This window comes from Aptenodytes patagonicus, chromosome 1 (genome assembly GCF_965638725.1).
Source record: "Aptenodytes patagonicus chromosome 1, bAptPat1.pri.cur, whole genome shotgun sequence".
NCBI classification, from domain to species: Eukaryota; Metazoa; Chordata; class Aves; order Sphenisciformes; family Spheniscidae; genus Aptenodytes; species Aptenodytes patagonicus.
In genome coordinates, this window is record NC_134949.1 from 53,992,141 (window position 1) to 54,018,015 (window position 25,875).

Here is a 25,875-nt window from a genome sequence, read left to right on the forward strand (position 1 = left end):
CACTGCGCTAGAGTTTGCTTAGGACTAGGTTAATACTGTTACAAACATCTACACTGGAGTGAATTGTTCAATAACTCATATAACTTTTTAAGAAGTTTTGTTTAGTATGATTATTACCTCTTTTAGAAAACAAGTCTCTCTTTCCAATTTAATACTAATGAGATTATTTGTCCTGATTTCTAATGGAATCAGATCTGTATCAGATTCTACCAATCTCCAGGGGGAGAAGGTATGCAAGTCCAAATAACTTTAGTGTGGTTGATTTCAGTCAAGTTTGACTGAGGTATACAGGCGTCAAAAATAAGTTGCTACAGGTTTTGTGTGACTAAGGAGCTGTGAAGAGGAAATAAACTCCATCTGTGTCTTGAATGTGGAAGAAGTTGTGGCATAAATGCATGTATTAATAGACACAAGATCATCTATGTAGACCAATACATTGCCTTATAAACGTATATCATACAGTGGGAAGAGCTTTAATTCGTACAAGCAAGCACCTCACATCCGATCAGAAGGACATTGGGTCTGATTAGCCCCAGCACTGACTGGATTATTTGTTAGTGCCTTTTGCTTCTTTTGTTCTTGTTACCATGACTTGGCAAACATCTTTATCACAACAGAATCTTGTCTCTTATATTTGAATAGGAATGACATTCTCTATTTTTCAAAGAAGTAGTTTTACACAAATTATATGCCAGTGGGTTGAGTATATGACAAATAAGGCCATAATTGAAAATAGTATTTCTGCAGATTTCAGTACATTTGCTGATGTGCTATCTTAGGTTTATTTTACTATAAGTTGAAGAAATAGTACTCTTCACACCTTATTGGAAAGAGATAATGAAGAAATATCCTTAAATGTTGCTTTGGAATATACCACATAATACTGATTTCAGGATATCATTTCTTCTTGCATTCTCTCTTTGTCTTTGCTCACACCGATAAGGAAGATGAATGTCTATCTCTTTTTTTCCCTGTTTGTTTCCTGTCTTCATTCTTCCTTGTGTATCCCTTATCAGAGAGACAATTGTGTTAATGGGACATAGGCTTCAGAACTTCTGTCTGGCGCAATAGGCAAGTCAGATTTTTTGGAACTAATTATGACAACTTAGGAAGCTGTGGAAGTACACACTGCAGGGGAAGATGAACTAAATTGTAAGCTGCCACAGTCTTTTAGCTCTTAAATTTGCAAGGTGATGTAAAAAACTTCCTTGTACAATTTTGTTAAAATAAAGCATAAAAAGATGGTTTCTTGTTTCCTTCCCCTGCAGCAACTGATTAATACTTAAGCTCGTTGATACTTAGATCATACAAATAGTAATGTCAGCAATCTGATGGGTAAAATACTGAATTTTGAGCTTGTATTTTGACAAGCACAGTGTCGGAAAGAACACTTTTTACTTGTCTTCTGTATAATACACATCTATTCTTTTGTTGGTCTGGGATCTTAAGCAATCCTTCCTTTCAGAAAATATGTAGTTCCATGAGCACTGGAATTAAAGGAGCCTGGTTTCCTTCAGATTTGGTTCTCTTTGTTGATTGATATTGTTATACAAGGTGTGAACGTTTCCCTTCATGCGAGCAGTTTATAGATTCTCTGCTTTCTTCAGTTACCTGTTTTCAAGAAATGGTTGAATTTCTCAATCCTTAATTGCTTTGTTGTATCTAATGAGGAATGATCAAGAGATTCAGAAGTTTTTGAGGAGGAGTAGAAGCAATGACATATAATCCCCAGGCATGCACACACAGATATGTGTATGCAGTGTGAGTATGTGTAACTGCAAAGCCCTGGAAGTTGTATTTCAGTATTCTTTTTGTGGGTTACTCCTGTATCCTATTGGATTCTTGGGTAGATGTTATAGTTTTCAACATGTGTCTTATGTTAACAGAAATTGTGAGAGGACTGTGAGACTTTTTTCTTGTCTTTGTAGGATAATACATTGGTGCACAGTTGAGACAATGGAGTCCATGCTGAATAAATTGAAGAGTACCGTTACAAAGGTAACGGCTGATGTCACCAGTGCAGTCATGGGAAATCCTGTTACCAGGGAATTTGATGTTGGCCGACATATTGCCAGTGGTGGTAATGGTCTTGCTTGGAAGATATTTAATGGAACTAAAAAATCAACAAAACAGGTGGGTTGTCAAGTAAAGCCCTAAGTTTATAAGCATTAGATAACAGACTGATAGGTAGCAGTTGGTAAGTGCCATTTAAAAACAAAATCCAGCTGGGCAGACTAATGCTAAGGGTAGTACTATAAGTAAAATGAAACGAAGAACTCAACATTATTTAAATATAATGTTCTTAGCTACATAGGTGGTAATTGCTTTAAGCCTTCACTGCTGGAGAAGGAAGTGGTTCTGCATTCATAGCATACAATTTGAGACCAAGATCGAGAATTAATCTGAGTTAGAAGTGATCTGACAAGAAGGAAGAAGTTTGTTTAAACATGGATCGATTCCCCAATTTGTTTTACCTTGCAGCTTTTTTTGGCAGCAGTACTGGCTTTTTACAGTTTAACATAATTGTGAAGTGTGCCATCATTTGTTCTCAGCAAAAGAGACTGTAGTTTTTTGCTCAGCTGCCATACAGAAATTGAGGGCTTAGAAATGTTAGGTCATGAGATACAGAACAGGAAGGCATGGGATAGAGGAGGATGTTGTGAAGGAAGTGAGTTGTGCCTTCCCTGTGCTGCTTTCAGATCAGTATTGTTCCCTTTTAGTTTCCTTAAAAGTATTAGGGTTTGGAGCACAAGTATATAAACTTTTGACTCATTTGAAGTCACGTGTAAAGGAAAGTGGGATTGTGACTTTGGAAGAAGGTTTGCCAGAAACAGAGTTTCTGTTATTATAGAAAATTATTTTGTTGTACTGGAGAAATGTGAAAAGTCTTTTTTTCAAACTTGGAGAGGCAATAGAATTTTCAACGAGTAAATAGAACTGTTAATAAGTTATGGCCTTCAGTTAAACTTGATGTTGAAGTGATGTGAAGTCACTGAGACAATGAATCAGCTTGCTACAGATGTACCAAAAAGAAATGGACACAAAGGAATAACTTTGGAAAACATATACAATCTGTTAGATGGTAGGAAAATAAACTGTAGCAAATAGAGAACAAATATACTATGCAGAATAAATAATCTGTGGAGAATGTGTGATCTGATTGTGACAGAATCTGGATAATGTTAAGCAGGTACTTTAGCCATATTCTCAAGCATCTGTCTAGCTGTTGCAGAACTCTATACATCTAGTATTTACTGAGTTTACCCAGTGTACCAACTGGGGTCTGTCTTGGTCTTACTCAACTATACAAAGAAGTGGTAACATTGAAAGTATGGTAGTTTTGATAGGTTTTATACAATCTCTGTGCCCAGTAAGCATTTGACCAGGTGTAGCTTTAAGGTCTGGAGTGTTGTAGCAAGTTTCTTTCACTGCCTAATTGATAGAGTGTATGTACCTTGGTTCCTGTCAGTCATGTTTTTCAAGCTTTGAATGGGTGTTCTGAAAACTCATTTTGCAGAGTTCTAGTTCAGGTGTTACTACATGTGATCCTGCAGTATCTCTGTAAACCCTGATTAACATCTGTACATTTGTATGCCATCATTAGTCATTAAAAATACAGCAGCAGTTGTACTGCAGGGAATTTTAGATGGCTGGTGATTTGACGTGCAATTACCATTCATTATTAATATTACCAGTTAGGTAACATCATGTCGACATTCAGTTTGCCATTGCAAAATAAAACTACACAGCAATACAAACAGTTTATGTTGTGTTGTGTTGCAATATATCTGTTCTTTAACATTATTTTTTATTTCTTTTGCACGTACCTTTTGAATGTTGGCTGGGCAATATGCAAGTGGCTGGCTGTCATTTTCCAAGTGGTCGCAGGCACTTTTGTGAAGTGATGCACATATTTGCTCTATTGCAAGTGTGTATATCTAATTTGAAGCTACAAACACTTAACTTTTTTACAGTAAATATGTATTGTGATCAGACAAGCAGGATGTAAGGGCTTAATTGCCCATGTTGTTGTCACTTTACAACAACACAAGTAATAATTTAAGTCATTGTAGCCAGATAAAATAGCTAAATTTGGAGTCTTAGCATTACAGCAATAGAGCTGATCAGAAATTTTGTTCTCAGGACAAATGGAAGTCAGCAGTCTTACAGAAGTTGGTCAGCTGAAGTTAAGATTTCAAATATGGATTAATTTGGTTCCTATTTTAAGTCCGTGGACAGTTACAAATATTCCATCTCTGGTGACAGTAGATATGTATGATTTTATTCCTCTTTTCAGAGTTCCACTTGGTTCCTGCCTTGCTGGTTTTCCTGGATTTCTGAATGTTTACGTATTTATTTTTTTTTAATGTGTCTTGTCTTTTCTTGCTTACTTTGTAAGTGACTGAATAACAACCTAACAGAATGTGAGGAAATTACTTACCCGTGTGCATATGTTTGTCTGGTGCTCTTTGATAGCTGATTTGCTGCTGTTTGTTTGAAAGATTTATGAGTCTTTCTGGTTATATGTGAATACATGAAGTAACGTTGCTAATTTTGCAGTATGTATTTCTGCTCATCTTGGATTTGTTAACTTAGTCTTTATGCACTTATATTTTTTTCTGGCATAATAGGGCACTTGTCCTTTTTTCTGCTTATAAAGTGCAATCATAAAGAAATAGATAGGGTAAGGTCACTTAATGTTCTTGTTGGCAGCTCAGTAGTAAAAACTAGCAGAATTAAGGAGATAATGGTTTGCACTTCAAGACTACCGTAGTTGTATTTAACTTTTATTGTGGTAGTACTAAATACATTAATGGTAGGTAAGTCAGCTTTCTGTTGTTTTGGCTGTGCATACAGTAGCTCTGAAATGAAAGCTTCCTACTATTCAAACTTTAAAGGCTAACTCATTTTAAAACTGAAATAGTTGTATTGTATACCTTATGACTGAAACAAACTGATGGGAAAGTAGGGTTATAAAAAAACATTGGCAAGCTTCTAAAAATAAACCCCCCAAAAGCTGGAGGAAAATATTTTTCTGGCAAAAGACCAGAGTAATACTGGAAGGCTTTCCAGTATTTTAGGTCAGAGACTATTTTGCTTTGCATAGTGGGAGGCTTTGGTAAAACATCATGTGTTTGCATATTGAGTTACATTTGATTATTAATTAAAAAAATGCGTGAGTGCATATGGGTAAAATAGAGAACAAAAACGAAAGGGAAAACAAACATAAAGTTTCTAAAATCAAGCACTCTGACTGCTACCTTAAAATTTCCTTTGCTTTTATGTTCATGACTTAGTCTTTAATATGATCACATTTAATTTTTTTCCAGGAAAGCACTGCATCATTCAGTTCACAGGATAGATGGTAAACTGTAGTTATTAAATATTTTGTGTTTTTTTTCTTCCTTGTTGTTCTGTGCATCGTCTCCGGCATTGGTACTCCACACTATTCAAAATGTCATTGAAAATAGAAGGATTTGAGTTTCTGTAGCATTCATCGCTATGGTGCTTGAATGCTTTACAGATATTGTTAACATGCTTTCTCAGAATGCAATGAGATGAATAGGAAGAGGTATTGCTATTCCATTATCATTACATTTCCACAGCTTTTAGAGCCTTTAATTTAGAAATACTTTCTAGTTTTGTTTGCATCTCTTTCGACACACAAACCCAGTGTCTTTCTGAATTCTTGCTTTTCTCTTGGGGACAGGAGAGAAAGTGTGGCATGCCTTGGTTGCCTGGTTGCCTTTTTCTGGTTAGGGAGAATTATTTCTCTCTCTTCCCCCCTTCTCCCCTTCTTTTCTTTCTTTCTTTTTTTTTTTTTTTTTAGCAGTTGCATTGGCTAAGATAGGAACAGGATTTTTGCATTCTCTTTGGTTTATAAGGTGTTTACGTGGGTAGATAAGGACACGTATTTTAAACTGTCAGTGTGTGTTTCAAACTGATGTGTGTTTCATAAGGAATGCAGGATTGCAAATGGGCTTGGAGGATGTGGTGGGTTGACTCTGACCAGCGACCAAGCACCCACACAGCTACTCACTCACTTCCACTCCCCCAGCGGGATGGGGGCAGAAAATAGAAAGAAGAAAAGTAAGAAAACTCATAGGTCAAGATCCAGACAGCTTAATAGGTGAAGGAAGGGGGGAGGGAAATGAAGCAAAGCAAAGCAAATTGCTCACCACATCCCACAGGCAGACTGATGCTCAAGCTAGTCTCCAAACAACAGCCACCTTGGAAGCCAAAAACCCCCTTCTTCCTCTACCCTAGTTTTTATCACTGAGCATGATGTTATATGATATGGAATAGCCCCCAGTCTCCTGCCTACCCACGGCCTACTCCATGTGGGGGCTGAGTGGGGAAAAAGAGAAAGCCTTGACCCTGTGCAAGGACTGTTCAGCGATAGCCAAAACATTGGTGTGTTATAAACACTGTTTTAGCCACAAATCTAAAATACAGCACCATATGGGATGCTATGAAGAGAGTTAACTCCATCTCAGCCAGACCCAGTAGAAAGGAAAACTGCCCAAAGAAGCTGGGAAAAAGAACTTGGGGCATTTAGTGATTAAAACTATAAGGATAAAAAACCTTTATGAAGGGGTATATTAGTGAATACCAGGTCTTTGGGACAATGGTCAACAGGATTCCCCTGAAATACACAAGCACAATCAAAGAGTTCTTATTTACATTTTTCTGTTCAGTGTCTAAAAGTGTTCTAGATGAGTTAATATGGTTATAGCCCAGTTAAACCATGTCCTGTGTGTTGCATGTTGTGTACAATGCTTATTCCTGTTTGCATAGGTGACATTTAATTCCTTGGCAAAGGCATTGCAGAACTTAAACACTGATCTTTTCAGTGATTCATGTTAAAAATTCTAAATTCTTGGCAGTAACAACAGATGTTTTCTTGAAGGTCTTCATCCTGGCAAATATTTACACAGTACACATCATAACATACAGCTGTCTAAATGTCACCACTGAGCTTTACCTAACACCACTTCGAAGTAAAGCACTTGGCTTAAACACGTGGGAGGTGAGACAGAAGGTGCAGACTATCTCATGTTTCTGAACAGAACTGAGATTTAAACTTAGATCTCTTGAGTGGCCAGTCTAGTCCCCTACATACTTGTCCATACTTCCTAACCCAGGTAATGGCGTTACCAGTATACTGTGTTGAGACAAGAGCATGTTGAGCAAGGTGTGTGTGCTTTCTATCACATAATGAATGAAAATTTGTGTTGTTAAAGATAAGGGTTGTTTTGTCTCTACTTTTTCACTTTCTTTGTGGAGAGCAGTTGTATTTCTTTAATATATTTTAGTCTTTTTATGTTAAATTTATTTTTGTATCACAAAGTTGGAATTACGACACAACTGCAGAATTAAATAACAAGTAGTCATCTGCAGGAGGAAGCTACTCTTCCTTTGAACCTATAAAATGAATAAAACAAAGTGGAAGCTCCCCTAGAGCTTTCTGTGGAAAGAAGTAGTAACTATGTAAGCCTTTGCTGGCTTTCATCTCAGTAAGTTTCCATGAAAGTAATTACAGGAAATGGAATCCCTATCAGCTATAGTCAGTAGCCCTCCTTCTTGGGGTTGAATATCAATCAGTTCTTGTAAAACAGAAAAGGAATAACAGAAATAATGTGTTCATGGTCAAAATTTGACAGGGTTATTTGGTTCACGCAGCATAAAACCATGAACACTTTTAACTGTTTCCAAGCATACTATATGGTTTCAGTAATTTTTGTGCATTGAGAGTGTGTTCTATGGCCCATGACTCAGCTATCTCTTCATTCTTCTGTACAATAATATCTGGTGACTTATGGGCGTTAAGATACTATATTGTTGATATGGCATTCTGCATATAAAAATCGATGTTAATTATGGAATTGAATTTCAGAATGCCATATTTTGAATTACTTATATCAGAACACATTTAACATTTTAGTGTCCATGAGCAGAGATGACTGTATGCTTTCTTCTTGTATCAAATGTGTTACATGAAAATGAAGGTATTTAAAGCAAGTTGTCACACAGCTCAAATTATTTTGATTCTTGACACTCCACAATAACTAAGTCTACAAAATCAATGTGATAGCAATCATTTTCATACCTAGAATACTACAATTTCATATACATACTTATATGTGAGCTAATTTTGGATATGTAAAAGTTCTGTCAAACTTCAAACAAACCATGCAGGATTGCAGCAAGCACCAATAGAACTTATTTATAGCCATCATAAAATATTAAAACCATAGCTGATGTCCCATACTATCCGATTTAAATACTCGCTTTCTGATTCTTTTGACTTGTCATTAAACAGAAATGCTTTCAGAAGTGCTGTATTAGTTTGAAATTTTGTTAGTGGTCACGTACTGCTCAATACATTCACACTGTGTACTGGAAAATGTGTATTTTTTAAATAGTGGGCATAGCGTATGTTTCCATCCCCTGTCATTGGTTCTTCCCTGCCTTGTGTCAGTGTTAATGTTTGATCCATCACACTTAGGAGTTGGAGCAGGGAGCTGGTATGGACAGAAGCAAGAAAAGCGTACTTAGTTGAGTTAGTTATAGATGTTCACCTGCTAAAGGCTTAATGAAACAGGTACCAGCTAAAATATATAAACCAATTTTTTGTGTATTGGACTGAATTTCTTTTTTTATATAGCCTATATCTAGAAGGCTTTGTTTTTTAAATCAATAATGTAACTGTTCCTGTGAGACTTTAATTAGATAGTGGTTACAAAATGTGCAGTACAAGAGCATAGACGTCCTCTTGGGACTGAAAACTGTATTTCTGTACTATTTTCTACTGGTTTCTGACCTTTATTATTATTCATAATGCTGTTGTAGGAGTATAAGAAATTCTCTGTTTCATGATAAAGTTTTTAATTCCTTTTTTCTTCTATTGATTTATTTCTCTTTAATGGCTTCCATGACGGTGATGTAATCTAATTTTTTATTTCGCATCCACTTCTGTAATTTCAAAGTTTCATATAAATTTCTTAATTTTCTCCCACTCCATTTGCAGAGGTTGGTTGGAAGAACTATTTTCTGTGTTTTTAACATCTACTGCATTTCTGGGACTTCTTTTTACACATGTTTAAGCATTAAAAAATTCTTAATGCTTTATCATGTGAATGGTCTGATCAGATTAATTGATTACCATGACTATAAATTATCTTTCATGAATGTCTAGTTTAATATAGATCATACTGGTTTGGAGCAGAATGCTGAGGCAGGGTCTGGTTTAATAAAGCACCACTTGATATATTTAATGCCAAATTAATGCATATATGCTCAGAATATTTTAATTTTTCATAGTTGATGTAAATGCTTTTATCTACTTAAAATCAAGCTGATTTCTGTACTGTGGATCTGCTGCTTTGTCACTATGTAGATAGTGGTTATAGTTTATGTATTACTGTTTGTAAGACAAGGAGCAGTAGTACCTTAACTCTTAAAATATATATTCCAGAGGTTATATACAGTAACCTGTGTGATTATGACTGGGATAAAGTAAGGACAATAGGTTTATATACATATACATCGAAATACTTATTGCATTAGTGGGATTGTACTGTGGATTCAAAAAATGCGTGTGTGTGTGTATGTAACTCTGTATATAGGCTTGTTTTTTGGCTATGTTATATACCGAGTGAATTTTGTTGCTTATTTCTAGGAAGTGGCTGTTTTTGTCTTTGATAAGAAGCTAATAGACAAGTATCAAAAATTTGAAAAGGATCAGATTATTGATTCTTTAAAACGAGGTGTTCAACAGCTAACCAGGCTTCGACACCCTCGACTACTTACTGTTCAACATCCATTGGAAGAATCCAGGTAAGCTGTAGTAAAGTTTAGAACAGACTTTCTTAATCATTGTTTTGTTATTGGACATAAAATATCTGGAACATTCAACACACACATATGATGAGATTCAAGTTTACTGTATTTACTCATGTGAGAATGGTTTCACCCCACCCTCAGATTTTTTTCCCCCCGAGCCATAGGATGCATTTCTGGTGTGAATCTAGTGAATCTAATCAATAATCTATTGCATGATCTTAGTCCAGTTGCAGCTATAAGGCTACACATGACCCTTACAGCATGAAAATTTGGTAGTTCAATTAATTTCACTTTCAAAGAACTCTCTTAAAAATTGTTTCCTTTCAAAAGGTTGTTCATACCTTTGTTCCATTTATGAGATGTATGTACTTAGTGCATGTGAGATTGAAGATTTTAGGTAAATTGTATGTGTTGCGGCCACATATGTGTTTAAAAGGTCCTCAAATGCCAATCGAGGGAGACAAAATTCAGTGTGTTTTTGTAGTGCTTTTTTGATTTATGTAAGGTTGGTCACTAGGCACAATAATGGGTTAGTCTTATAGATTTATCATTCAACTGTAGTCGTAACAGCACACTAAAATCTAACGAATAAAATGAAGGTTTCATGTCAAAATAAAAAGCTGATCCTGATCCCACTGAGGAAGATCATGAAGGTTTTAAAGTTTTTTTTTCCAAAGTAGTTTTTCTAAATGGCAGCCTAATAATGATTCATGTACATTACCTTTCAAACTTCTACATTTTTGATTGTGTCTGTTAACCTGCATTTTTCCAAATGTACTAGCTTCTAGGAGCTGAGAATACTGTAGGAATGCTTCTTCATCTTTGCGATGCCTACCTGGGGAAAGATTTCTTAGATTAAATGACACTTGCATATTCATATATATCTTTCCTCCAGTACTAAACATATTTTGCATTAACAGGGGTTCAAAGCTGTCATTGCCCCTATGGTTCAGTGTGCCCCTCACAAAAGAAGATTAATTAGGTAGTTGAAGACAGCTCTCAGTGCTCTACAACAGTAAATAAACTATTACATGCTAAATGACCTAGGGTCATCTCAGTCATAGTGTATGCAAGTAAATCCCAGAGTATACCCCAGGTTTCTTCCTAAAAATGTCACAGTATTTTGATTGACTCAGCAACTGCATCGGTAATTATTTTTTCCCTGAACTCTGCACTTCAGAAGAAAAGGCTGATTCATACGTTGGAGTGTTAAGAACGCTTTGGTGTTCTTTTTGTGAAGAATTTCAGCCTTTTGAGTAAAATTAACAGTGTAGTTATGTTAGAGTTCTCCATGAGTTTTTAGTAATGCCCTATGTTTTGCTCCAGTTGTTCTTCTTTCCATACTCGGCACGCTCAGCTACTGGTAGAAACACCAGTAGCACAAAACCTGTCCAGTTGCTTGCTGTGCCAGAAACTGATGTAACGGTTTTTGGAGTGGGTTCATAAAAGAGAAGTTTGCTTAGAATATTTGTGTGTGTAACCTTGTGTAAGCATGCTGTGAGATTTCTCCAGAATTGCTTGTCTTTCCAGAGTGCTTATTCTTGAAGAAATCTGTTGTGGGCTCCTTCTGGCTAGATTGTATCTGGTCTTTTTTTGTGTCTCCAAAGTAACATACAGTTGTGTTGAACTGCTTGCAAGTCACCCTTTATTCCTCCTTTGTGAGGCAAACAGATACTTGGTGTACCTGCATAGCTGAAGTAGATACAGAAAGAAAGGCCATACCTTTCTGACCCTAGCCTGTAGGTAGCTTTTCCACTATTAATAGAATGTTTCGGCTCCAAATAATTGGTATTCAATATAATTATATTTAATATAAATATATATATTATATATTATGATGTATACATTTTTACGTGCATTTAAATAATTAATAACTCTTTATACTAAATATTTTATATAAATACATTTACTTACAACTGGTCTTGAATTCCAGTAACAGCACACATGAACAATATTATTATATGTTTAACTTGTTATTGGAGAAAAGGATAAAAAAGCCAAATTATAAGTTCACTCATAATGCTATTACTACCCATTAAAAATAGTAGTAGTGTGAAGAGTTCCAGATACTTAATTTACTAGACATTCCATCTGTTGCAGTTTTTCCCAAAGCGTATGCATTTTTGGCAGTCACTTTTATTTTTAACTTGTTTTCTTTTTATTATGTTACTCTGAATTTCATTTTGATATTATTCAGGGAACTGTTAAAGAAGCTGCACTGTATGGCAGACATCAGGTTTTGCAATATTCAATTGCTTTAATTCGATTTGCCCCATCCTTCCGTTACTCTGGTTTGGGTCCTTATTTAATTAGCTCCTAAGGTAAAAAATAAACAGCCATCTTTTTATTCTCTCAAAACAACAGCAGAGTTTATGTTACGAAAACCACTGAATAACTATTCCCTAGGTATTTTCTATCATCTGTGCCTTAACCGTAACTAAATGTAGAAGGTCCATGGTTAAGTTGAAGTCAGATTGAAAATGAAGGACTTTGTCTTTCTGTGCTCTGACTCTTCCTTGTGATTACTAGAGAAACAAGATTTATAGCCCTGGTTGTGTTAATAGAAACATGAAAGGGATGGCGTTAACAAAATGGTAGCGAGGAAGCCAAGCAAAGAAGTTCTGTCAGGTTGGCTGACGCTTACGATTCAATGTATTTTAATTTTCAGTTGTTTTTCCTTCAGAAAGGCAGTAGATAAAAACTAAAGTAAAACTAAAATCTGGATGAGTAATAAGAGGTTTGCATGTTTCATCAGCCTTATTTTACTTCAAAGAGCAAGCTTGTTAATTATTGAGATACATAAAACTGTGGTAGATTGATGCTGAAGCATTGCGTCTTCCGTGATATTTTTATGGAATGAACAAAAAGTTAGGCTTCTGTCTTCTTGCCTATAAATTTATATTCAAAAATATATCTTTATTACTGTTACTCAGTCTCAGTTTTCTGTGTTCATACTGATGCAGTATTTAGCATTCTCATGAATTACTCATCCTTAAAGCAGGTATGTGTACTACCGTCCATATAATGCTTTCTCCAAAAAAACTTTAAAACAATTAAGAAGTGAGGTGCAATGACTGTCCAGGGCCTCCAGTGCTGTGCAGACCAGTATGAAGAATGTAGATATAAAGAATGACTCTGTCTATGTTACATGAAGTTTGTGAAATTGAGACGTACATTGTTTTCAGGACTTCAAAATTTGAAATATTAAAGCACAGTGTTACAACCAGTCCACTTTATGTGTGGAAGTTTGCTTCATTTGTGCTTTTCAAAACTGTTGACACAAAAATGCGTAAACAAGACCTGTAGTTTTTCATGAAGAAAACAATAGATAAAATAATTTAGAAAACAGTCACTTCACATGCAAACTGCAGTTCATACAACAAGTGTATTTGTGTTTGTACCTCTTCTATTCATTTGCAAAGTAAAAGAATATTCAGGTGCTACCTTACATTTTATTAATTTTGCTTCTGATCATTGTCTGATCACATTAAGTGTTGCTTCAGTCAGGGACGTGTCAATTTTAGGCACAGCTAAAAGCCTTATTTTACAAGTTTTAATAATAGTAAGAATTATTTGTTTGATTTTCCTGGATCAGGACAAGAAAAGCATTGTTTTGTTAAAACTTTTAATGAAGGATTATGTGCATCATTAGTGGTGTATGTGAACGTTAGAGAATAAAATAACTTAATTCTAATATTTTTTTATTACTTTAGATATTTATATATTTCTCTTTAGTATCATATTACTTACAAGAATTCAAACCCTGAAATATAACATGGTTTTAGGTAGCACCAAGTGCTCTGGTAATGTATAATATGATGTTGATATGGTTCTTTATTCACAATCAAGAGATTTATTACATTTATTTAAAATAAATGTTTTTATGTATTTCCTCTACAGGGATTGCTTGGCATTTTGTACAGAACCAGTCTGTGCAAGTTTAGCTAATGTTCTTGGCAGCTGGGACAACCTACCTTCTCCTTTACCATCTGACATTAAAGAATACAAACTTTATGATGTGGAGACCAAATATGGTTTGCTTCAGGTATGACACAGGTTGTCCTTACACTGTTCTTGTGCTTTTAGTATTAATGATTGTTTTATAAAGTTTGTAAACTGCTGAAGTTTTGTCTGCCTATAGTAAATGAAATAATTGGGAAGCGAGAGATGATAGTGCCCTGATCACTGTAAGTATAAGAGAGGATGAACACTGGAGGCTCTGAGTTGCTACTGTTTTTGCTTATTCTGACATGGAAAATACGACAGCAAATGAATTTTTATTTTCCATATAAATGTCTATGCTTCAGCTGTTTCTCCCCTGTGTGAATCTTTTCTTTATCTTCTATGGAGGAACAGTAGCTCCCAGGTTTTAGTTGGTGAATATGTTGATCAACTTTGAAAAGTATTTTTGTTCTTATGCTGTGATAGTGTCATGGTTTAACCTCAGTTGGCAGCTGAGCACCACACAGCTGCTCGCTCACTCCCCTGCCCTGCCCCGTGGTGGGATGGGGGAGAGAATTGGAAGAATAGAAATGAGAAAACTCGTGGGTTGAGATAAAAACAGTTTAATAATTGAAATAAAATAATAATAATAATGATGATGATGATGATGATGATGTAATAATGATAATAATAATATACAAAGCAAATGATGCACAATGCAATTGCTCACCACCCGCCGACTGATGCTCAGTCAGTCCCTGAGCAGCGGCCCCCCCGGCCAGCTTTCCCCAGTTTATGTACTGGGCATGACATCACATGGTATGGAATGTCCCTTTGGCCAGTTTGGGTCAGCTGTCCTGGCTGTGCCCCCTCCCAGCTTCTTGTGCCCCTCCAGCCTTCTCAGTCGGTAGAGCCTGGGGGGCTGAAAAGTCCTTGACTAGTGTAAGCACTACTCAGCAACAACTAAAACATTGGTGTGTTATCAGCATTGTTCTCATCCTAAATCCAAAACACAGCACTGTACCAGCTACTAGGAAGGAAATTAACTCTATCCCTGCCAAAACCAGGACAGTATCCACCCCTTATTCTATACCATCTACGTCATGCCAAAGTCCCACATTTTCGAATACATTTCCCTTAATCACCACCCCTTTTCCTGTTTTTTATATATATATATATATATATATATATTTATATATATATATATACACACACAGAGATATCATTCCCTTAGTCTATGGGCCATCCCTTTAAAATGTTTGGTGAGTTCATTTAGTCCATGACTTCGGGCTCCATCTGTCGTAATAATCTTCCAGGGCAGGAAAGATGGAGATGGTATGTGGTGTTGGATTGTTTCATGTTGAAGTCAGTTCTGGTTCCATCATCACTGTGCTTTGCTCGGTTTCATCGAAGTTCATTCTTCACTAATCTGTGTGATTCTTGTTGTAATATCATTAGTATGGCATATAATATTATGTAGCAATTAACATATAGTTCAGATCATTGGCTATTCTCACCCAAAATCAAATCCCCTTGAGGTACACATCAGAGTTCCCCAACCTTCTGCATTATCCACCAAGTGCACCCAGGTCCTTGAGCAAAAGCAATCCCATGGATGGGTTTGCCTTTGCCCGAGGCAGGAATAACCCAGACTGTCTTCCCCAGCATATTTTTTATGTGCACTACAGGGACTTTATCCCCTTCTACAGTACATAAAAGTTCTGACTGGTCAGGGCCAGTTCGATTGGCAGATCCCCTAGTGTTGACTAACCAGGTGGCCTTTGCTAAACGCGTATCCCAATGTTTGAACGTCCCACCACCCATTGCTCTCAGTGTAGTCTTTAACAGTCCATTGTATCGTTCAATTTTCCCGGAGGCTGGTGCATGATAGGGGATGTGATACACCCACTCAATGCCGTGCTCTTTGGCCCAGGTGTCTATGAGGTTGTTTCGGAAATGAGTCCTGTTGTCTGACTCAATTCTTTCTGGGGTGCCATGTCGCCATAGGACTTGCTTTTCAAGGCCCAGGATAGTGTTCTGGGCAGTGGCATGGGGCACAGGATATGTTTCCAGCCATCTGGTGGTTGCCTCCACCACTGTAAGCACGTGGTGCTTTCCTTGGCGGGTTTGTGGGAGTGTGATATAATCAATCTGCCAGGCCTCCCCATATTTATATTTCAGCCATCGTCCTCCATACCAGAGGGGCTTTAACCACTTGGCTTGTTCGATTGCAGTGCATGTTTCACATTCATGGATAACCTGCGCAATAGCGTCCATGATCAAGATCCAGCCCATCTGTATGTTGCATCTCTTCCTTGATGGCCTGAGGTGTCATGGGCCCACCAAGCTATAAATAATTCACCCTCATGTTGCCAGTCCAGATCCACCTGAGCCCCTTCAGTCTTAGCAGCCTGATCCACCTGCTGGTTGTTTTGATGTTCTTCAGTAGCCTGACTCTTGGGTATGTGAGCATCTACGTGACAGACTTTTACAACCAGGTTCTCTACCCAGGCAGCAATATCTTGCCACAATGCAGCAGCCCAGATGGGTTTGCCTCTGTGCTGCCAGTTACTCTGCTTCCATTGCTGCAACCACCCCCACAGGGCATTTGCCACCATCCATGAGTCAGTATAGAGACAGAGCACTGGCCACTTTTCTTGTTCAGCAATATCTAAATCCAGCTGGATGGCCTTTACTTCTGCAAATTGGTTTGATTCACCTTCTCCTTCAGCAGTTTCTGCAACTTGTCGCATAGGACTCCATACAGCAGCTTTCCACCTCCGATGCTTTCCCACAATATGACAGGACCCATCAGTGAACAAAGCATATTGTTTCTCATTTTCTGGTAGTTCATTATACATTGGAGCCTCCTCAGCATGCGTCACCTCTTCCTCTGGCGATATTCCAAAATCTTTGCCTTCTGGCCAATCCATGATCACTTCCAGGATTCCTGGGCGACTGGGGTTTCCTATTCGAGCCCGTTGTGTGATCAGTGCGACCCACTTACTCCACGTAGCATCAGTTGCATGATGTGTACAGGGGACCCTCCCTCTGAACATCCAGCCTAGCACCGGCAGTCGGGGTGCCAGGAGGAGCTGTGCTTCAGTGCTGATCACTTCCGAAGCAGCTCGAACCCCTTCATATGCTGCCAATATCTCTTTTTCAGTTGGAGTATAGCGGGCCTCGGATCCTCTGTATCCCCGACTCCAAAACCCTAGGGGTCGACCTCGAGTCTCCCCTGGTGCTTTCTGCCAGAGGCTCCAGGTAGGGCCATTCTCCCTGGCTGTGATGTAGAGCACATTTTTTACATCTTGCCCTGCCCGGACTGGCCCCAGGGCTACTGCATGAACTATCTCCTCTTTAATTTGTTCAAAGGCTTGTCGTTGCTCAGAGCCCCATTTGAAATCGTTCTTCTTCTGGGTCACTTGATAGAGAGGGCTTACAATCAGACTGTAATTTGGAACATGCATTCTCCAAAAACCCACAATGCCTAAGAAAGCTTGTGTTTCCTTTTTGCTAGTTGGTGGGGACATGGTTGTTATTTTGTTGATCACGTCCATTGGGATTTGACGGCGTCCATCTTGCCATTTTATTCCTAAAAACTGGATCTGCTGTGCAGGTCCCTTGACTTTACTTTGTTTTATGGCAAAACCAGCTTTCAGAAGGATTTGGACTATTTTCTTCCCTTTCTCAAAAACTTCTTCTGCTGTGTTGCCCCACATGATGATGTCATCAATGTATTGTAGGTGTTCCGGAGCCTCACCCTGTTCCAGTGCAGCCTGGATCAGTCCATGGCAAATGGTAGGGCTGTCGGTTCCAGGTGTACTGGACGCCCCTTCAAGTGAAAGCAAACTGTGGCCTGCACTCTGCTGCCAAAGGGATTGAGAAAAATGCATTAGCGATATCAATTGTGGCATACCACTTGGCTGCCTTTGACTCCAGTTCATATTGAAGTTCTAGCATGTCTGGCACAGCAGCACTCAGCGGTGGCGTGACTTCATTTAGGCCACGATAGTCTACTAGTCTCCACTCTCCATTAGACTTCCGCACTGGCCATATGGGATTGTTAAAGGGTGAGCGAGTCTTGTTGATCACTCCTTGGCTCTCCAGTCGATGAATCAGGATATGGATAGGAATCAGGGAGTCTCGGTTGGTGTGATATTGCTGCCGGTGCATCGTGGTGGTGGTGATCAGCACCTGTTGTTCTTCGACCCTCAGCAGCCCCACAACAGAAGGGTGCTCCGAGAGACCAGGCAAAGTGGACAGCTGTTTAATTTCTTCCATCTCCAAGGCAGCTATACCAAAAGCCCACCAGTACCCTTTTGGGTCCTTGAAGTACCCTCTCCTGAGGTGGTCTATGCCAAGGATGCGCAGAGCCTCTGGGCCAGTCACAATGGGGTGCTTTTGCCACTCATTCCCAGTTAGACTTACTTTGGCTTCCAGTACAGTTAGGTGTTAGGATCCCTCCGTCACTCCAGTAATACAGATGGGTTCTGCCTCTATATAGCTTGATGGCATTAGGGTACACTGTGCACCGGTGTCTACTAGAGCCGTATACTTCTGTGGGTCTGATGTGCCAGGCCATCGAATCCACACAGCCCAGTAAACCCGGTTGTCCCTTTCCTCCCCCTGGCTGGAGGCAGGGCCCCTCTAGTCCTGGTTATAGTATTCGTTACTCACTTCTTGTAAATACAAGTCAGAAGTCTCTTCATTAAGCTCAGAAGTAAGATTGTCCCTTCTACTCTGTCTGGGGAACTGCCCGCTGGAAACTGGAGCAGCAATTTTCCTGGATGAACCCCCTTTTGTGATTGTTTTCTCTTGCAACTCACATACCCGTGCCCCTAGGGCTGCAGTAGGTTTTCCATCCCACTTCCTCATGTCCTCTCCATGGTCACGCAGGTAAAACCATAGGGTGCCCCGTGGTGTGTACCCTTTATATTCTCTCCCTTGAGCAAAAGAACGCTAACTCCTAATAGCTGAGATATTGGTCCGTACAGGTGGGGAGTAGGACCTATCCTCTTTGAGTTGCTGGAACTCCCGGGACAGTTTTTCGGACAGTTTCTCCACAGCTGAGACGAGGGAGGAATAGAGACTTTCCTCATATTGCCGGAGTTGACCAGCCAATTCATCCACTGTTTGTTCCTCTCCATCTTTCCAAGTCATTACTGCCAATGAGTTGGCATATGACGATGGTGCGCTCCTTACAAACTTCCGCCACATGGGTCGTGTGCACTTGACTTCGTCTGGATCTTTGGATAGTTGTTCATTGTTCAGGTCACCATAAATCACCTCCAGCACAGCTAATTCCCTCAGGAACTAGATACCCTTCTCCATGGTGATCCACTTGCCTGGGCAACATATGACATCTTCCTTGAAGGGATACCTTTCCTTCATGCTTGACAAGAGTCGCTTCCAAAGGTTGAGGACTTGTGCCCCTTTTCTAATTGCTTGTGTCAATGCCCCCTTCCCAACTGCTTGGCTTCTTTACCCTCTAATTCCAGGCTACTGGCCCCATTATCCTAGCATCGGAGCAGCCAGGTGACAATATGTTCGCCTGGACGACGGCTGAAATCTTTTCGTATATCTCGCAGCTCACTCAGGGATAGAGATTGGGTGGTTACTGCCTCTTTTACGAATTCTTCGTCTTCTTCCTCCCTGAGCAGTTGCCGGCTCTCCTCTTCCTGTTCTCGTGATGGCCCTTCTCCAGGGTAGTCTGCCTCTTCCACTTTTCCTCTGGCTCCCTTTTAGAAGAAGCTTCTTCCTCCCTTACTAAACGAGCCGACTTCTGCTTCCAAGATTTCTTCTTGTGTACAGGGGTGACTGATACCGGCACAGGTTGGCTCTTTGGTTCAGCCGCAGGGCGTGTCACCGGGGTCGGAGTGGCCGCAGGGCCTGTTGCCAGGGTCGGAGTGGCCGCAGGGCCTGTTGCCAGGGTCGGAGTGGCCGCAGGGCCTGTTGCCAGGGTCAGAGTGGCCACAGGGCCTGTTGCCGGGGTCGGAGTGGCCGCAGGGCCTGTTGTTTTATCGTCAGATCCAGAGACCTTCTCTTCCCTTTGAGGGTACTGAATAGTGTTGAACAGGGCTTGGTAGGCATGGGCCAGGCCCCAGCACAGTGCAATGATCTGCATCTCTCTGGAGTTGCCAGGGTGACAGCATACTTTTTCCAAATATTCAACTAACTTTTCAGGATTCTGCACTTGCTCAGGGGTGAAGTTCCAAAACACTGGGGGTGCCCATTGGCCTAGGTACTTGCCCATCTTGTCCCACACACCCTGCCACTCATAACTATCCAGCCTTGGGGCAGATCTCTGGATGATATTCTTAAATTGCTTATTAACTTTAGACAAAACCGAAACAATATTCCGAAGAAATACCAATAGAAGTATCTTAACTACCCAAGGATGATCAAAATACTGAAAAGTTACTGTAATGAAGGAGGAAATATCATAGAAGAAGGTAGCGATGCTGCCATTCTGTATTTCCTCCGTAGAAAAACTCTCAGAGGAAGAACTGTAATTGCTAATTGTCTCCACAAAGTGGTATCCAAAGTACAGTAATGGCTTCAGCATGACACTCAGATAACTTACGCCCAAGGTCAGTGTGTTAAAAATAAACCTCCCAAGCGAAATATCACCAATCACTGAAGACCACAGCCAACTGCAAAAACCAACACTAATCTCTAACATGTACAGCAAAAAAGAAAAGAACACAACGCAGATTAGACAAATCAATATAGAGAACAGTGGAACCAACATTGTGACCCACAACTGTTAACAGATAGAAATTCCTTAATACGCTCTGGTTAATCTGTTATTATCTCAAACCCTTCGAGCCCCACGTTGGGCGCCAAAAAGGACTGTCGTGGTTTAACCTGTCGGCAACTGAGCACCACACAGCCGCTTGCTCACTCCCCCACCCTGCCCCCCCGGTGGGATGGGGGAGAGAATTGGAAGAGTAGAAGTGAGAAAAACTCGTGGGTTGAGATAAAAACAGTTTAATAATTGAAATAAAATAATGATAATAATAATGTAATAATGTTAATAATAATATACAAAGCAAATGATGCACAATGCAATTGCTCACCACCCCGCCGACTGATGCCCAGTCAGTCCCTGAGCAGCGGCCCCCCCGGCCAGCTTTCCCCAGTTTATGTACTGAGCATGATGTCACATGGTATGGAATGTCCCTTTGGCCAGTTTGGGTCAGCTGTCCTGGCTGTGCCCCCTCCCAGCTTCTTGTGCCCCTCCAGCCTTCTCAGTCGGTAGAGCCTGGGGGGCTGAAAAGTCCTTGACTAGTGTAAGCACTACTCAGCAACAACTAAAACATTGGTGTGTTATCAGCATTGTTCTCATCCTAAATCCAAAACACAGCACTGTACCAGCTACTAGGAAGGAAATTAACTCTATCCCTGCCAAAACCAGGACAGATAGTTAATCAGCATTAGTAATCTCATCTGCCGATTACCCATCTGTGTTTAATTTCCTTCATACATAATTTTTAAGACATAGCCTAAAGTAGTGGTGAAAAATTGTTTCTTAGTTAACTTACCAATTTAACTGTGACCACAGGAACAGAATTTTTGTAAATGTCTTAACGGAATATTTGGGGAAATATTTAACCTGAAATAATAATCTTTTATTAACAGGTTTCTGAAGGCTTGTCATTTTTGCATAGCAGTGTGAAAATGGTCCATGGAAATATTACTCCTGAAAATATAATTTTGAATAAGAGTGGAGCATGGAAAATTATGGGCTTTGATTTTTGTATCCAGTCAACAAATCCATCTGAACAGGAGGTAACAAATCTCTATATTTATCATCATTAAATTTCCAATTCAGGTCTTTGTCTGAAACCAGTTTCATGACCTTGCATTTCAGTACAGAATCATTTATTTAATATTCACCTCTATATTTTGTTGGCAGGAAGTTTGAATATATGGCACAGTTCTGGATTGAAGTGCAGCCTTTGGTCATCACAGAAAAAGAGCCTGAGTTGGCTCAGTGGAGTCAAAATAGGCTAGTGATGGTTTCAGACAGAGGCTGAAGCCTGTGCCACTTCTGCTCACCTGCATGTTGGATGACATGCAAAGCTACCTAATTTAGTCTGTTGCATCCACTCAGTGCCTAGTTGCTACCTCCTAAAATGAATTCCCATCATAGCTCATGTTTCCCTCTTACAGCAGTGCTTTGATTTTATGTTACACTTCCCAACTTTAATATTCAGACTTAACTGCATCAGCTAAGCACTCTAAGCTACAGACACAGATTCTTAACAGTTTTGCCTTACTCCATTTCATTCATAATTGAATTTGAGTGGATTAATTATTTTTTGCTGCTTGAGTTTCTTATTTAAAATGTTCTTTAAAAATCCCTAATAAATGTGCTTTCTTTTACTTCTCTTGTAGCCAAAGTTCCCTTGTAAGGAATGGGATCCAAACTTGCCATCCTTGTGTCTTCCAAATCCTGAATATCTGGCACCAGAATATATTCTCTCTGTGAGCTGCGAGACAGCCAGTGATATGTACTCTCTAGGAGCTGTTATGTATGCAGTGTTTAATAAAGGGAAACCAATTTTTGAGGTCAACAAGCAGGATATTTATAAAAGCTTTAGTAGACAGCTGGATCAGGTATTTGTTCTATTTGTGACTAGTATTCATTGATTTTCATATTTGAAAAGTTACTGTTTTAAAATAGATTTAAATATTTAGAACACGATACTGGTGCTCCAACATAAATGATCCAACAATGGTGTCTTACCTTGCATGCTATCTTTATAACAAGCAAAAAGAATCCTAGCAAAATATGGGAAATAAAAATTATGTGTAGAGAATGTTACATGTACCAATTTTATACTACAAATTTAATCTTTCACCTGATTTCTTTGTAAACCTGTTGAATGCTGGTCTTGTGGAATAAGTATTTTACCTGTTGGGGTGAACAGTGTGAAACACAAGGTAGTGAATGACCTATGTAGGACCGTTGAAGACGGCTGAGTTTAGAGTGATTTGATCACTTGACATTGCAATTGGTATCCAGTTAGCTATCAGCTATTTCACATTCTTTGTAGACTATGAATATTAACAGAAGACAGTTACTTGGATCAGCTGACATAATGTACGTTCATATGCAAGTTTCCTTTGTCATAACTTCTTTGGGTGCCTATTGCCTTAGTTGTGTGTACTGTGTTTTAATGTGTGTAGACAACACCTCAGATAATAACAGGTGCCTGTTTAAAAATGCTGGGTTTCTGTTCCCTGATAACCTGAAGACAATGAGAAGTTGGAAATAGGGGAACGTGACCTGAAGCAGGTAGGCTGTTGGGAGACAGAAAGAAGACTGAGGGATCAGAAGCAAATGGGTTATAAAGGGGGAGAAGGGAGGGATATCAAAGGTGTGGGTAGAGAAACCATCAAGAGGACAAAGTATAGTTCTATTGTATATTGGAAATAGTTATGTGCAGGATTTTCTGACTTCATGGTGCATGTGCTTAAATTACTTACACAGCTGAGCCGTTTAAGCTCCAGTACTCTTCAGAATATACCAGAGGAGGTGCGTGAACATGTAAAGCTACTCTTAAATGTAGCTCCAGCAGTCAGACCAGACGCAGATCAAATGACTAAGGTCAGTTCACGGAAAATACAGTAGCCATAGGAAAGAGGGAAGATAATGTTTGATTTGTAGAAACAATAGAGCTATTTTAAAGTGTTTTCCTGTTAATTGTCTTAGTTGAAATGTTAAATATTTTTAAACTATTTTGGAAATAATGATGTTAGTTGATGCCAAAAGTTGTCCTTATGCTGACCTTTATTAATATGGAAGAAGTGGGTGCTGAGACAGAATTTAGAATAATCATTCAATGCAACACTATTTTGTTGCTTTCCAATACAGTTGGAAGTATTTTCTATGCTGTGTTTTTATACAATTCAGTCTTTAAAACTGTATTGGAAGTATTTTAAAGCCATAAGATGATAAAGGGCAATAAACGTAAGGATTAACTTTTGGCTTATGATTTTCAGTGTATGCTTAAATATGCAGAAGAATAGCTTCAAATACATTTGGAGCTTACTTGCCATAATAAAGCAAAAATTAATTGCAAGTAGGATAATTTAAGTTTTAATTTGATAAACTCTTCCTCCACTTTCCTATCTGAAAGTGGAACTTAAAAGCATGATTCTTCCTTTGCCTTATACCCTATTTTCTCATATCTGATAGCCTTTCAGGTTCCTGCTTATAGATTTGCTTAGCTAAACAATTTTCTTCTTTTCCTGTCATATAAAAAGATTGTATGCAGAGAGAGAAATCAGTGTCTTAACAGTTGGAAGAAATAGTGAGTGAAGAAGGGAGGGGGAACAGGTAATGGTTCTGCCAGTGTATATGCTGAAAGATGGGAAGTGGGAAATTGGCAAATATTACTCAGGTATCAACTCACTTGTCTGAAGGACTACAACAAACAAATCTGTAAATGGCTTTATTAAGCAGTATGGTTTTATAAAGATGTTTTTTCTTTTACCACGACTGCACTGCGGACTGAATTGTAGGGTAGAGATATTAGAGCTTTAGTTCTAGCAGCAGTTTGTTATGGCCAGCATGACATGAACTAAAATGGAGCTTGACATGGGCAATTTTACCTTGCTAGTTTTAACTAGTTTGTGTTAACCTGTGTAGAATTCCACGGTCACATATGTTACAGTGTGTGATCTAGAAGACAGAATTTAAGTCCACAGTGCAGACTAGCTTGAATTCTCTGCTGATAGATTTTTTTTTTTCTTCTGTATTGCCCTACTCCAATCTGCTTTTCTGATTCTTTTTTTCTTTATTGCCTTACTCTTACTGGCTTCTCTTTCTGCCTTACAGCAGAGCTTCTTTAAATGATTTTATATCCTTTTCTTTTTGCACAAATTTTTCAACTGAAAACAAGCGTCTAAATAGTCTGAGAGACCATGCTTTGTCTTTAACTGTTGTGAGCCCGTGAGGTTTGATATATCCCTCCCTAAAACTGAGAGCTAGCAGGAAGGAGGAATCTTACCCATGCAAGTTTTTGAATGCAGAACTTTTTATTCCAGTCTCTGTAGGTCTGGGATAGACACACTGTTCTACTCTTTTCGTTCATCTGCTAACTGAAAGCTGAATATTTGGGGATGGATTTTTATATAAACAATCTTGTTATCATCATGCATTTTTATCAATCTTTCATTAACGATGAAGCAGCTCTAGCAGTATTAATAGGATACACCACGGCTATATATGAAACCCCCTGGTATTTTGTTGGTGCCATCTTTATAAGCCTAGTCTATGTATATACATTGTTACACAATACTTAAAAAGGCCTGTGCCCTCACGCAAACATGGGAGATCATGTGAGAAATTACAGTGGACAGGATTTACAAGTGGGTCTGAACATTGGAGCGAAATGTATATAATTACACATTTATTGCATATAAATGCTTGTTGATTCATTATAAGTTTCCAGGGGTGGTAGCCAGATCTGGATGGCCTAGTAGGTAATCCTTTGTTGTAATATTAAATAGCATAATTATTCCTAGGAGAACTTTTAATCCAGATTTTTACTTTTCATTCCATTTTTGTAGACAAAACATTATTTCGTATACAATAAGTTAACTTAGATACACATAACATGCATGGGTTTCTTTAAAATGCTAGGAAAATTCCATCTTAATAATCCACCTTTATCTATGAATATTATACTACTTAGTATGTAAAAATGTACTTTTCTAATTGTTAGTTGCAGGCATGTCATTGTAAAGGTTTGCTATAGTGCATTGAAAAGGTAAATAGATGATTATATTTTGGAATCTTTGTAACAGTGTCAATGTTGTCTCCCTCCAGATCACAAGCTTTTGATCTTATTTTTAGATACCATTCTTCGATGATGTAGGAGCAATGACGCTTCAGTATTTTGATTCATTATTTCAAAGGGATAACCTTCAGAAATCACAGTTTTTTAAAGGGCTACCAAAGGTTCTGCCAAAACTACCTAAGGTATGTCTGTATGATGTCTTGAAATAGTGAGTTTAAAAATACGTGAACATCTATTAACATTCTGAATCTCGGAATGCGGGACTTCATGT

At 38.7% G+C, this 25,875-nt stretch overlaps 1 protein-coding gene across 2 annotated transcripts in view; it reads left to right on the plus strand.

Annotated features, from left to right (window-relative positions):
• SCYL2 (SCY1 like pseudokinase 2) overlaps positions 1–25,875 on the plus strand; it is a 48,194-nt gene that overhangs the window by 3,216 nt on the left and 19,103 nt on the right. The window contains exons 2-8 of one of the 2 annotated variants that reach the window (XM_076335403.1): positions 1,929–2,133; positions 9,683–9,840; positions 13,747–13,891; positions 21,433–21,582; positions 22,192–22,413; positions 23,291–23,407; positions 25,661–25,786. In XM_076335403.1, the coding sequence (XP_076191518.1) occupies positions 1,957–2,133; positions 9,683–9,840; positions 13,747–13,891; positions 21,433–21,582; positions 22,192–22,413; positions 23,291–23,407; positions 25,661–25,786 (1,095 nt within the window). In that variant the 5' untranslated portion in view covers positions 1,929–1,956. The remainder of the gene's footprint in view (positions 1–1,928; positions 2,134–9,682; positions 9,841–13,746; positions 13,892–21,432; positions 21,583–22,191; positions 22,414–23,290; positions 23,408–25,660; positions 25,787–25,875) is intronic. The other variant, XM_076335410.1, reaches the window with a different exon arrangement.